Source organism: Myxine glutinosa, chromosome 11, assembly GCF_964187855.1.
Source record: "Myxine glutinosa chromosome 11, kmMyxGlut1.1, whole genome shotgun sequence".
Lineage (NCBI taxonomy): Eukaryota > Metazoa > Chordata > Myxini > Myxiniformes > Myxinidae > Myxine > Myxine glutinosa.
Genome location: NC_136271.1, coordinates 88811978 through 88826831, shown reverse-complemented (window position 1 = coordinate 88826831; position 14854 = coordinate 88811978). Strand labels below are relative to the sequence as shown.

Below are 14854 nucleotides of genomic sequence, written 5' to 3'. Positions count from 1 at the left end.
CATCTCAATAAGTCGTGTCCGTAACAATATCATGATCTAGTTGTGTCCTGCCAAGAGTGGGCGTATTGCGCCCATTGTGGGCGGAGCCACGCCTGTAAAAGTTGTCTTTTTAGGGGCTAATCGAGTTCAAGCTACATCTTCTCCGAGGGGTTTGGTGGAATCTGACAGGGGTTTCGATATTTGGCTAGGCCAATGTCATGTGTCGAGCCCCATGGACCTCGATGTTTCATTTATTACTTGCAAAATCGAAGATTTTTCAAGTATATTGGTCGGTTGTGTTTGTGACTCTATCTGTTTGTTTGTTTGCTTGTTTGTTTGCTTGTTTGTTTGTTTGTCACCGGCCTACAGGTCACAATTTTCAACCAAACTTCACCAAGTGGTAGAGTTGGTCAAATGCCAGAAGCCTATTGTTTTTGGGGTCAATAGGTCAAAAGGTCAACATAGGCCAAAGGTCACCAACTTTGCTAAATTTCTAAAATCCTCAATTTTCATCCGATTGACTTGAACTTTGAAGACCACTTGCATATCTGGTCATTGAATTCAACCACCAATAATTTTTGAGGTCAACATAGGCCAAATGGTCAACATAGGCCAAATTTCTAAAATCCTCAATTTTCATCCAATTGACTTGAAATTTGGAGAGGACTTGCACATCTGGTCACTGAATTCAAACACCAAGTATGCTTGAGGTCAACATAGGCCAAATGGTCAACATAGGCCAAATTTCTAAAATCCTCAAATTTCATCCAATTGACTTGAAATTTGAAAAGGACTTGCATATCTGGTCACTGAATTCAACCACAAATTATATTTTAGGTGAACATAGGCCAAAAGGTCAACATAGGCCAAATTTCTAAAATCCTCAATTTTCATCCAATTGACTTGAAATTTGAAGAGGACTTGCATATCTGGTCACTGAATTCAACCACCAAGTACCTTTGAGGTCAACATAGGCCAAAAGGTCAACATAGGCCAAATTTCTAAAATCCTCAATTTTCATCCAATTGACTTGAAATTTGGAGAGGACTTGCATTGAATTCAACCACCAAGTATTTTTGAGGTCAACATAGGCCAAAAGGTCAACATAGGCCAAATGGTCAACATAGGCCAAATTTCTAAAATCCTCAATTTTCATCCGATTGACTTGAAATTTGAAGAGGACTTGCATATCTCGTCACTGAATTCAACCACGTAGTATATTTGAGGTCAACATCGGAAGGTCAACATAGGCCACATTTCTAAAATCCTAAATTTTCATCTAATTTATGTGAAATTTGAAGAGGACTTGCATATCTGGTTACTGAATTCAACCACCAAGTATTTTTGAGGTCACCATAGGCCAAAAGGTCAACATAGGCCATCATGTATCATTGGAAAACTTTTGGGGGAGGGCGGATTTTGCAAGTATCGTGCTACACATGACGTTTTCTTGTTACTTGCAAAATCGAAGATTTTTCAAGTATATTGGTCGGTTGTGTTTGTGACTGTCTATCTGTTTGTTTGTTTGTTTGTTTGTCACCGGCCTACAGGTCACAATTTTCAACCAAACTTCACCAAGTGGTAGAGTTGGTCAAATGCCAGAAGCCTATTGTTTTGGGGTCAATAGGTCAAAAGGTCAACATAGGCCAAAGGTCACCAACTTTGCTAAATTCCTAAAATCCTCAATTTTCATCCGATTGACTTGAAATTTGAAGACCACTTGCATATCTGGTCACTGAATTCAACCACCAAGAATTTTTGAGGTCAACATAGGCCAAATGGTCAACATAGGCCAAATTTCTAAAATCCTCAATTTTCATCCAATTGACTTGAAATTTGGAGAGGACTTGCATTGAATTCAACCACCAAGAATTTTTGAGGTCAACATAGGCCAAATGGTCAACATAGGCCAAATTTCGAAAATCCTCAATTTTCATCCAATTGACTTGAAATTTGAAAAGGACTTGCATATCTCGTCACTGAATTCAACCACAAATTATATTTTAGGTGAACATAGGTCAAAAGGTCAACATAGGCCAACTTTATAAAATCCTCAATTTTCATCCAATTGACTTGAAATTTGAAGAGGACTTGCATATCTGGTCACTGAATTCAACCACCAAGTATCTTTGAGGTCAACATAGGCCAAAAGGTCAACATAGGCCAAATTTCTAAAATCCTCAATTTTCATCCAATTGACATGAAATTTGAAGAGGACTTGCATATCTGGTCACTGAATTCAACCACCAAGTATTTTTGAGGTCACCATAGGCCATCATGTCACATTGAAAACTTTTGGGGGAGGGCGTATTTTGCAAGTATCGTGCTACGCATGACGTTTTTTTTTTTTTTTTTTTTTTTTTTTTGTATACAAGATCGAGGCTCGTGAAAGAGCGAACATTAATCACACAGAAAGACAAACCGACACATAAAACATATAACATAGGGAGCGGTAGACAAGATGGGGAGAGAGGGGGAAGGACACAAACACAACATTTGAGAGCAGGGACCGAGAGACATGGAGACATCGAGAGATCTGAGAGAGGGCGAGGGCTTTGGGAGGGGGGCGTGGGAAGGGGGCGGTGGGAGAGGTATAAAACATATGGACACTGCCAGGACTTCCAGGAAAGAAGTTGGAATTTCAAACAAGGTGGATATGGGGTGAATTAGCGGGGGTAGAAAAGATCAAGGTTTTGGATGGGGGAAGATAAGAGATGGTGGTGAACAGCTGTTTTAAAGACCTGGAGGGAGGAGTGGGATTGAAGGGAGTGAGGGAGTTTGTTCCAGAGGCGGGAGAAAAGAGGCATGAAAGAGTGAAGGTGAGCAGAGAGCCGAGATTTCGGCAGTTTAACCATCAGAGGGTTGCTGGCAGATCTTGTGCGACCTGTAGGAATATTTGGGGGACAGAGCACAGAGAGAGCTGGGGGTGCAAGGCCGGAGAGGAGTCGGTAGAAGACAGAAAGACCACCTACCTGCCTGCGGTGAGTGAGTGAAAGGCCCTCAGAGATAGCTTCATCGCGGGAGATTCCAATAATTCTGAAAGCTTTGGTTTCAACAGCGTGAAGCCGAGCTTGGTGTGAGGCAGGAGCACCGGCCCATAGGGGAGAACAGTATTCCATTGAGCTGCGGATGAAAGCCTTGTATGTGGTGAGGAGCTCAGGTGTGCCGAGGAAGGACTTCGCACGACGGAGGATGCCCAGTCGGCGACTGGCTTTGGAGGCCAGCTTGGAAATGTGGTTTTCCCAAGAAAGATCATGGCAGATAGTGAGACCCAAAATCTTGAGCGACAGAACTTCTTGGAGAGGATTGTTGAGAAAGTAGATGGGAGGGTTGTCCAGTCGATCTTTTCGGAGAGACATAGTAAGAGTGTGAGATTTGTCAGGATTGAAAGACATGTTCCACTTGTTTGACCAGTCTGTGATTTTGTCCAGGTCTTCAGAGAGTGAGGAGGCAGCAGACTGCCGATCTGAGGGAAGAGGAATGGAGCGGCAGAGAGTGGAGTCATCAGCAAAGAGATAGAGAGGATTTTCGAGAGAGTCAGAGAGATCATTGATGAAGACCAGAAAAAGCACGGGGCCCAGAACACTGCCTTGGGGAACTCCAGCCTGAACAGGAAGAGGAGATGAGAGCAACCCATTCAGGGCCACACGTTGACGACGACTAGAGAGGAAGTCCGCCAGCCATGCGTGGAGATTTCCATGGATACCAAAGGAGGAGAGTTTGGTGAGCAGAGCGGGGTGCCAGACCGTGTCGAAGGCACGTGATATGTCGAGGGAGACGGCTCTAATTTCCTGTTTGGCATTGAGGACCTCCATCCATTGTTGAGACAGCAGAAGCAGCATGTCCAGAGTAGAGTGACCTGGTCTGAAACCAAATTGATGATCAGAGATCAAGCCATTGGAGAAGAGGAAAGATTTCATATCCGAAGCAATGATGGATTCCATGACTTTGCTGATAATTGGGAGAAGGCTGATTGGTCTGTAGTTGCTAGGATCTGTTTTTGCACCTTTTTTGTGCAAAGCGGTGATGTTGGCTGATTTCCAAGCAGATGGCAGTTGACCTTGAGCAAAAGAGAGGGTGAAGAGAACAGAGAGAGGGTGAGATAGAGCAGCAGAGCAGGATTTTAGGACCCGTGGGCTGATGCCGTCGGGTCCAGTTGCAGAATCAGAGTCGAGGGTTGACAGAAACTTTTCCACCTTGTCAGGAGGAAAGGACACGGAGTCCAGGAGCAGCAGGGTACGACTGGGTATGGTGGGTACAGAGAGGGATGGGTTTGGGACACAAGATTTAGAGGCAAACACAGAGTTGAGGCATTCAGCTTTTTCATTCAGCATTCAGTTAGGTTTTCTTGTTTGTTTGTTTGTCACCGGCCTACAGGTCACAATTTTCAACCAAACTTCACCAAGTGGTAGAGTTGGTCAAATGCCAGAAGCCTATTGTTTTGGGGTCAATAGGTCAAAAGGTCAACATAGGCCAAAGGTCACCAACTTTGCTAAATTTCTAAAATCCTCAATTTTCATCCGATTGACTTGAAATTTGAAGACCACTTGCATATCTGGTCATTGAATTCAACCACCAAGAATTTTTGAGGTCAACATAGGCCAAATGGTCAACATAGGCCAAATTTCTAAAATCCTCAATTTTCATCCAATTGACTTGAAATTTGGAGAGGACTTGCATTGAATTCAACCACCAAGTATTCTTGAGGTCAACATAGGCCAAATGGTCAACATAGGCCAAATTTCTAAAATCCTCAATTTTCATCCAATTGACTTGAAATTTGAAAAGGACTTGCATATCTCGTCACTGAATTCAACCACAAATTATATTTTAGGTGAACATAGGTCAAAAGGTCAACATAGGCCAAATTTCTAAAATCCTCAATTTTCATCCAATTGACTTGAAATTTGAAGAGGACTTGCATATCTGGTCAGTGAATTCAACCACCAAGTATCTTTGAGGTCAACATAGGCCAAAAGGTCAACATAGGCCAAATTTCTAAAATCCTCAATTTTCATCCAATTGACATGAAATTTGAAGAGGACTTGCATATCTGGTCACTGAATTCAACCACCAAGTATTTTTGAGGTCACCATAGGCCATCATGTCACATTGAAAACTTTTGGGGGAGGGCGTATTTTGCAAGTATCGTGCTACGCAAGACGTTTTCTTGTTTGTTTGTTTGTTTGTCACCGGCCTACAGGTCACAATTTTCAACCAATCTTCACCAAACTTCACCAAGTAGTAGAGTTGGTCAAATGCGAGAAGCCTATTGTTTTTGGGGTCAATAGGTCAAAAGGTCAACATAGGCCAAAGGTCACCAACTTTGCTAAATTTCTAAAATCCTCAATTTTCATCCGATTGACTTGAAATTTGAAGACCACTTGCATATCTGGTCATTGAATTCAACCACCAAGAATTTTTGAGGTCAACATAGGCCAAATGGTCAACATCGCCAAATTTCTAAAAATCCTCAATTTTCATCCAATTGACTTGAAATTTGGAGAGGACTTGCACATCTGGTCACTGAATTCAACCACAAATTATATTTTAGGTGAACATAGGCCAAAAGGTCAACATAGGCCAAATTTCTAAAATCCTCAATTTTCATCCAATTGACTTGAAATTTGAAGAGGACTTGTATATCTGGTCACTGAATTCAACCACCAAGTATTCTTGAAGTCAACTTAGGCCAAAAGGTCAACATAGGCCAAATTTCTAAAATCCTCAATTTTCATCCAATTGACTTGAAATTTGAAGACCACTTGCATATCTGGTCACTGAATTCAACCACCAAGTATTTTTGAGGTCAACATAGGCCAAATGGTCAACATAGGCCAAATTTCTAAAATCCTCAATTTTCATCCAATTGACTTGAAATTTGAAGAGGACTTGCATATCTGATCACTGACTTCAACCACCAAGTGTTCTTGAGGTCAACATAGGCCAAAAGGTCAACATGGGGCAAATTTCTAAAATCGTCACTTTTCATCCTGTTGACCCGAGCTTTGATCAAGATTGTAAATTTAAATCTTCATGAAATGGACAATTTGCTGTATCAATGGTAAACTTTTGGGGGAGGGCGTATTTTGCAAGTATCGTGCTACGCATGACGTTTTCTTGTTTGTTTGTTTGTTTGTCACCGGCCTACAGGTCACAATTTTCAACCGATCTTCACCAAACTTCCCCAAATGGTAGAGTTGGTCAAAAGCCAGAAGCCTATTGTTTTGGGGTCAATAGGTCAAAAGGTCAACATAGGCCAAAGGTCACCAAATTTGCTAAATTTCTAAAATCCCTAATTTTCATCCGATTGACTTGAAATTTGAAGACCACTTGCATATCTCGTCACTGAATTCAACCACCAAGTATTTTTGAGGTCAACATAGGCCAAATGGTCAACATAGGCCAAATTTCTAAAATCCTCAATTATTATCCAATTGACTTGAAATTTGAAGAGGACTCGCATATCTGGTCACTGAATTCAACCACCAAGTATTCTTGAAGTCAACTTAGGCCAAAAGGTCAACATAGGCAAAATTTCTAAAATCCTCTATTTTCATCGAATTGACTTGAAAATTGAACAGCATTTGCACATTGAGTCACTAAATAGGGAAACTAACTATTTTTGAGGTCAAAAGGTCAAAGGTCAACTCAAGGTCAACCTTCCAAAATCATCATTTTTCATCTGAAAAATCGTCACTTTTCATCCTGTTGACCCGAGCTTTGATCAAGATTGTAAATTTTAATCTTCATGAAATGGACAATTTGCTGTATCAATGGTAAACTTTTGGGGGAGGGCGTATTTTGCAAGTATCGTGCTACACATGACGTTTTCTTGTTTATTTATTTATTCATTTATTTATTTTTTCATTTCATTTTTCACCGAATTTTCGGTATTGTGTAGCTAACTAACCTCATAACTGATTATACATTATTTTCTATCTCATTTCAAGGCCAGTAACCTTCGTTTTGACATTTCCGGAACTGGCCTGTCTGGGCCTGTTTCGGTTATAGTCCGTCCTTTGTCATTGAATACCGCTCGCTCGTGAACCATCGTCGTCTCCTGACTTGTTATTATTGTTGTTGATATTATTCGTACTAGTGAGGTACCCGTGCTATGCACGGGTGGGAGGCCAGAAGCAAACAGACAATGCAGAAACCGCGAATGCTAAAGCATGAAGCAAATAAATTCCACATTCCTGTAGCACCTTCAGTCACACGTCAGACATGGACAGCAAGTTCGTGAAGGACTTCCATGAAAAACGTACCCGTTGGCAAACAAACGGGTACGTTTGTTCCATATCTAGTCAATGGCGAATCTGCATATGGCGATCCATGAATTCACGTTTAGAAAGTAGAAACCGTCACGGCATGTCGTCATTCACTTGAACTCGATATCTATTTTTTCATTCCAAACAGCATAACTTCAATCACAAATGAAATAACATTAATATAAAAAATAAACTTTTAACAACATTCGTGACATAGACAAATATTTAAATCCTGATGTGAAGTTCCGTACAGTTGGGTGAATACAATTACGAATTCAAAATCGTAATTGTATTCACTCAATTCCAATCATCAGTTGATACTTTAACAAAACGATTAACACTATTAACGTTTAATGATTGAACATTACGATTGAATGACGGTTGTATTTGGATATTATCAAACCTGCGCATTGCCGTCATCTGTCCACTTCCGCATTCGCGGCAGGTTCATAATTGCCATCAAAATCTAAACAGTATTTGCAGAATTTCAACAAAAGCCACATCACAGTTCATATCAGTAAATACTATTCCATCGTGTTTGGAAAAACTGGAAAATTGGAAATTTGGAAAACTTGGAAAAATTGGAAAAACAATATAGCCTATTTTACTCCCAGGGGTTCCAGGAATACCCACCCAAAATATCGTTGCGATCGGTTGAGCCGTTTTTGCGGTACCTTCGAACGGACAGACGGACATTTGGTGAAATACAGTAAGATTAATAAATGCCTTGTTACAATGTTATCATTGTTTTTGTTATTTATTTTGTAATAGGAATACCATGTCATGGAAGGACCTATTAAAATGTTCTATGCACCTTAACATGGCGCGTGTTGAGAAACATAGGAATTTTTCCAGATTATTTGTAGTTAATTAGCCGAATCATCTCAGGAGATCAAAACTAAATCTATTCCCATTTTGAACAGGTACCAGGGCTCTGCTGCTGAGCCCGTTGGGGAAGCTTAAGCTCTTTCATATGCCCCCTCCCCCCCAATAGGAATTGCTGACTTTGTCAGTGCCTGCAGGGGGCGATATTGTTGACCTTCGCCCATCATTTCGGCGAAGGGTCACAAACCATCATTTCGCGCGCGCGTGTGTGTGTGTGTGTGTGTGTGTGTGTGTGTGTGTGTGTGTGTGTGTGTGTGTGTGTGTGTGTGTGTGTGTGTGTGGTCTTTTCCTGTTCATTCGTTCCTTTGCTTATTCTTTCCAACTGTTGCCCCGCGACCCAACTATCAGTGCATACCCTCCGTAACTCACTCTTTCCTGAATGTCGATCTTGTAAAGATGTAAATAAAAAAACAATGTCACAAACCTCCATTATGGTTGCGACTAGCTTACCAAGCGTATGGTGAATTTAAATGTGCAAACATTTTTGAGCATCTAATGTCCTGGTTTAGCAAATGTGTTACGTGGTCCCCTCGGTGACTACCTGGTCTCGGTGACCCCCGGACCGTGAGAGGAACTTCGCCAGAAAGTGGTATTATATATGCGCTTTCGCAAAGCAATCCCTATGAATTCCACCCAAGAGAAAACTGATTTTCAATGATATATTTCAATGGTAATAATACCATACAATTTCAATGATACAATCAAGGATATATTCCCCGAGCAATCCACCATCCACAATTCACACTCAACAATCAATCCCCTAGATGATTAAGATGGCCATCTTACATACGTGTGTCCCCTTTTGTACTCACGACCCCCTTTGGTCTCTGTCCCTCACAATGTCTCTGGGCCCCTCCTGACCAAGATGATGGTCGGCTTCGCCGCACTCGGGCGGTTGAACGAACCCCGGGTGGACGTTGTTCCACCGGGCATGTATCGTACCGGGAACCAAGGTTGCAGCCCCCTCTTGGCCACGCGAAGCGGGTACTGTACAGCAGGCAAAAGCCACACGCCGCTTGCAATGCGTGTTAGGCCCCAACGTGCGACCCGTACGTGTCTTTGTAGACGGTGCCGCGAACGGTGCCAGACGCTGGGTCGGTGCACGGCCCCACGGCTGCTTGACGTGTCCACCGGGCAGGTATCCGTCCCGGTAACTCCTCTCGCCAGACGGGCTCGGGAACGCCGCTTTTCCACACGGCTCAATATCGATCCCACCTCTCGTCGGAGCGGGGCGAGGAAGAAGAATCCTCGTCGCTTCTCTCCCTCGTGTCTTTCTTCTTCCGTTTCCGGTCTCTTTTTCCAGAAGGGCTCCTGACCCTCCAACCACAACAACCCTTAATCGACTACACATTGATAAGCAAAGACCTGAATAGGAATTCACATACATTCCCATAAATATGTAACAAATGCTACAATACTTAAACCACCAAGTAGTTTGAGAGAAAAAAAAGGATATACGTTGCTGCCATTCACATGCACTATCTGGGGCCATCAGGGACGCACACGCCCGGTTAATATCAGCATTTTCATCGTCGAGAATTTACTCTGGTCAAGCCGCCACCCTATTGCAGATTGCTGCCGAAATTCCTGAGAAAGTGCACTATACTTGCAGTAGTATTCTCTTCAGATGAATAGAAAGGTTGGGAATAGGCAAGGAAGGAAGCCAGACACAAATGGCTGTGTACCTGCATGGCCAGGGCTAAACGAAGGAGATCGACCAGCACGCTTTCCTCACTGCTGAGTTCCAATGCAAGCAGAACCAGAGTCTTGTAAAGTGCATTGAAGTGGCGCCTGTCCTTGTCCTCTTGATTACAACTCTGATACAGTTGGCGGTAGATCTGCTGTCCATGCTATGAAAAAAAAAACATCCATAATTTTACATTTTGAACAAGGTACAATAGGTACTACAATACTCCAACATTGTCATGCGACAAAAAATTAAACATTTTAAACTCGAACGGCACTCTTCGACGTCACGACGTCGACTGATATGCCTCCGCCCACATTATTACATCACTATAATACTTGTATCAAATTTGATTAAAATACATTCAGCAGTGCCCAAGTTAGCACATTTTTACCTGACATAACCTCTGACCTTTGATCTATTGACCCCGAAATGTAATCAGTTCATGTTTACACAATTATACATACCTGCACCAAGTTTTAATTTAAATCTCTTCAGCTGTTCACAAGTTCTCTCATTTACACCTGACATGACCTTTGGCCTTTGACCTCGAGACCCCCAAAATCTAATCAATTAATCTTTACATTATTATACATATCTATACCAAGTTTGAATTAGATCCCTTTAGCCTATCTCAAGTTATAGACCTATTACAGATTTGACCCTTGACCTTTGACCCCAAAATCTAATCACTTAATCTTTACAATATTATACATACCTGTAAGCCTGGTGTTGGCTTAGCGATTAGGGTGCTGGCTTGGGATCATAGGATCCTGAGTTTGAATCCGGTCGATCGTTGAATTAACTAATGCCAGGGGAGTCGACTCAGCCTGTCATCCTTCCGAGGTCGGCAAATTGAGTACCAGCTTGCTGGGATGAATGTGCCGTTGTGTGCCCCAGTTTAGAATAGGTACATCGTATCCCAGCTTGTCGTAAGAGGCGACTAAAGGGTTTGCATCAGGAAAGGCATCCGACAATAAAAAAACATCGCCTCAAAAACAGAACCATGATGATTGTCATGGGGCCCGCAAGGCTAACCCCCACTCTAGCGGGGAAAATGGCCTTAAAAAGGGATTTTTTTTTTTTACATACCTGTACCAAGTTTGAATTAGATCACTTCAGTCGTTCTCAAGTTATCGACCTATTACAGATTTGACCTTTCACCTTTGACCCCAAAATCGAATCACTTGATCTTTACAATATTACACATACCTGTACCAAGTTTGAATTAGATCACTTCAGCCGTTCTCAAGTTATAGACCCATTACAGATTTGACATTTGACCTTTGACCCCAAAATCGAATCACGTAATCTACACTACATTGTATATACCTGTACCAAGTTTGAATTATATCACTTCAGTCGTTCTCAAGTTATCGACCTATTACAGATTTGACCTTTCACCTTTGACCCCAAAATCTAATCACTTGAAATTTACAATATTATACATACCTGTCCTAAGTTTGAATTATATCACTTCAGCCATTCTCAAGTTTTGACCCATTACAGGTTTGACATTTGACCTTTGACCCCAAAATCTAAGCACTTAAACTATACTACATTCTATATACCTGTACCAAGTTTGAATTATATAACTTCAGCCGTTCTCAAGTTATAGACCCATTACAGATTTGACCTTTGACCCCAAAATCTAAGCACTTAATCTATACTACATTGTATATACCTGTACCAAGTTTGAATTATATCACTTCAGCCGTTCTCAAGTAAGAGACCCATTACAGATTTGACATTTGACCTTTGACCCCAAAATCTAAGCACTTAATATATACTACATTGTATATACCTGTACCAAGTTTGAATTATATCACTTCAGCCATTCTCAAGTAAGAGACCCATTACAGATTTGAAATTTGACCTTTGACCCCAAAATCTAATCACTTGATCTTTACAATATTATACATACCTCTACCAAGTTTGAATTAGATCACTTCAGCTGTTCTCAAGTTATAGACCTGTTACAGATTTGACATTTGACCTTTGACCCAAAAATCTAAGCACTTAATCTTTACATTATTATACATACCTGTCCTAAGTTTGAATTAGATCACTTCAGCCATTCTCGTTGTAGACCCATTACAGACTTTGACCTTTGACCTCTTCATCCCAAAATCTAATCAGTTCATCTTTACATCCTTATACATATGTGTATCAAATTTGGTGAGAAATCCATCACTGGTTCACAAGTTATCGTGGTAACAGTATTTTTTACCTAACATGACCTCTGACCTTTGGCCTTTGACCTCGTGACCCCAAAATATAATCAGTTCATATTTACCTCACTATACATACCTGTACCAAGTTTGACTAAGATCCGTTCAGCCGTTCTCAAGTTATCGCGGTAACGAAAACCTATCGCGGACGCACGGACGGACAACCTGAAGACATAAAAATTGTCTAATTTCCATACAAAACCATCGGTTCGACAATTGCTGCGATTCCTTTATGTTTATCATAATAAGACAGAATCAAATCGTATTCAACCATTTCAGAAACGAACTAGAATGGTGCTCCTTTTGTGTCCCTGTTTTGTATCCTGAACAGTTTACCTTTTGTATCCCAGAGTAGACAAGAAAATCACAATACAGAATCACATTTAATCAAAATCATCATCCGTCCACAACCTTTAGAGATCATTGCTATGTATCGTTTTTGGCCCTATCTCTCAATGGTGAAGAATCACATATTAATTGAATAATTCTCATATCAGAATCCATATTCAGAGCTTCACCAAAATCGAATCTATTTGTCCTTGTCAGACACCCAACCTCTCCACCAAGTTTCGTCCAAATCCGTACACAACTTTTAAAGATATCCTGCTATGTATCGTTTTTGGCCCTATCTCTCAATGGTGAAGAATCACATATTAATTAAATAATCATCATATCCGAATTCATATTCAGAGCTTCACCAAAATCGAATCTATTTGTCCTTGTCAGACACCCAACCTCTCCACCAAGTTTCGTCCAAATCCGTCCATAACTTTTAGAGATATCCTGCTATGTATCGTTTTTGGCCCCATCTCTCAATGGTGAAGCATGAGCTAAAAAATTCCACTAGCCGGATCCGAATCCCGATCTTCACCAAAATCTAATCATTTCGTCCTTGTCACACACTTTGAGATATTTTGTTCACAAACAAACGGACAAACAAACAGGGGTGAAAACATAACTTCCATCCACCTTTGGTGGCGGAGGTAACAAGGTTCACAGTTTCAAAATAAGAAAGAAAAATTGCTGACGATTTCTGGTTTTATACATTTCAATATTCGAAGCATAAACGTTGTGTAAATGTTGCAAAGTTTGCTGCTCACCGCGCGGACATTAAAAGCAGGTGTGACATCATGAAACTCGAGAACAATTGCCTCTGAAACTCATGTACAGCTGATAATGCATGTACAGTTACACATTCATGCACAGCTAATAATGTGCTGTGTACTTGTAAGATTCGTTCATAAAGTTGCTGTGAACTCTGTTTTGGGCTGAAGAGCAGTCAGGTATTTAAAGTAAACAAGTGCAGGTGAGTTCAAAGGGTGAGCTGCACTTGCGTACTAAATTATACACAAGCAGGTACAGCTAAGGTTAAAACATGCCAATCACATATCTGGTTTAAATTATACACAAGCAGGTACAGCTAAGGTTAAAACATGCCAATCACATGATATCGGGTTTAAATTATACACAAGCAGGTACAGCTAAGGTTAAAACATGCCAACCACATGATATCCAATTTAAATTATACACAAGCAGGTACAGCTAAGGTTAAAACATGCCAACCACATGATATCCAATTTAAATTATACACAAGCAGGTACAGCTAAGGTTAAAACATGCCAATCACATGATATCCAATTTAAATTATACACAAGCAGGTACAGCTAAGGTTAAAACATGCCAATCACATGATATCCAATTTAAATTATACACAAGCAGGTACAGCTAAGGTTAAAACATGCCAACCACATGATATCCAATTTAAATTATACACAAGCAGGTACAGCTAAGGTTAAAACATGCCAATCACATGATATCCAATTTAAATTATGCACAAGCAGGTACAGCTAAGGTTGAAACATGCCAATCACATGATATCGGGTTTAAATTATACACAAGCAGGTACAGCTAAGGTTAAAACATGCCAATCACATGATATCCAGTTTAAATTATGCACAAGCAGGTACAGCTAAGGTTGAAACATGCCAATCACATGATATCGGGTTTAAATTATACACAAGCAGGTACAGCTAAGGTTAAAACATGCCAATCACATGATATCCAGTTTAAATTATGCACAAGCAGGTACAGCTAAGGTTAAAACATGCCAATCACATGATATCCAGTTTAAATTATACACATGCATGTACAGCTAAGGTTAAAACATGCCAATCACATCTCGTTTAAATTATACACAAACAGGTACAGCTAAGGTTAAAACATGCCAATCACATATCTGGTTTAAATTATACACAAGCAGGTACAGCTAAGGTTAAAACGTGCCAATCACATGATATCCGGTTTAAATTATACACAAGCAGGTACAGCTAAGGTTAAAACATGCCAATCACATGATATCCGGTTTAAATTATACACAAGCAGGTACAGCGAAAGTTAAAACATGCCAATCACATGATATCCGGTTTAAATTATACACATGCATGTACAAAAGGTTAAAACATGCCAATCACATATCTCGTTTAAATTATACACAAGCAGGTACAGCTAAGGTTAAAACATGCCAATCACATGATATCCAGTTTAACATATATGCATGCATGTACAGCTAAGGTTAAAACATGCCAATCACATGATATCCAGTTTAAATTATATGCATGCATGTACAGCTAAGGTTAAAACATGCCAATCACATATCTGGTTTAAATTATACACAAGCAGGTACAGCTACGGTTAAAACGTGCCAATCACATGATATCCGGTTTAAATTATACACAAGCAGGTACAGCGAAAGTTAAAACATGCCAATCACATGATATCCGGTTTAAATTATACACAAGCAG

General features: G+C 40.6%; 1 protein-coding gene across 3 annotated transcripts in view; it reads right to left on the bottom strand.

Annotated features, from left to right (window-relative positions):
* Window positions 1-14854, bottom strand: part of LOC137437113 (protein EFR3 homolog B) — a 206575-nt gene that overhangs the window by 44491 nt on the left and 147230 nt on the right. For all 3 annotated transcript variants that reach the window (XR_013624995.1, XM_068131509.2, XM_068131505.2), the window contains exon 15: window positions 9821-9985. Coding sequence is in view for 2 of the 3 variants with exons in the window: in XM_068131509.2 (XP_067987610.2) it covers window positions 9821-9985 (165 nt within the window). In the remaining variant the exon portion in view is untranslated. The remainder of the gene's footprint in view (window positions 1-9820; window positions 9986-14854) is intronic.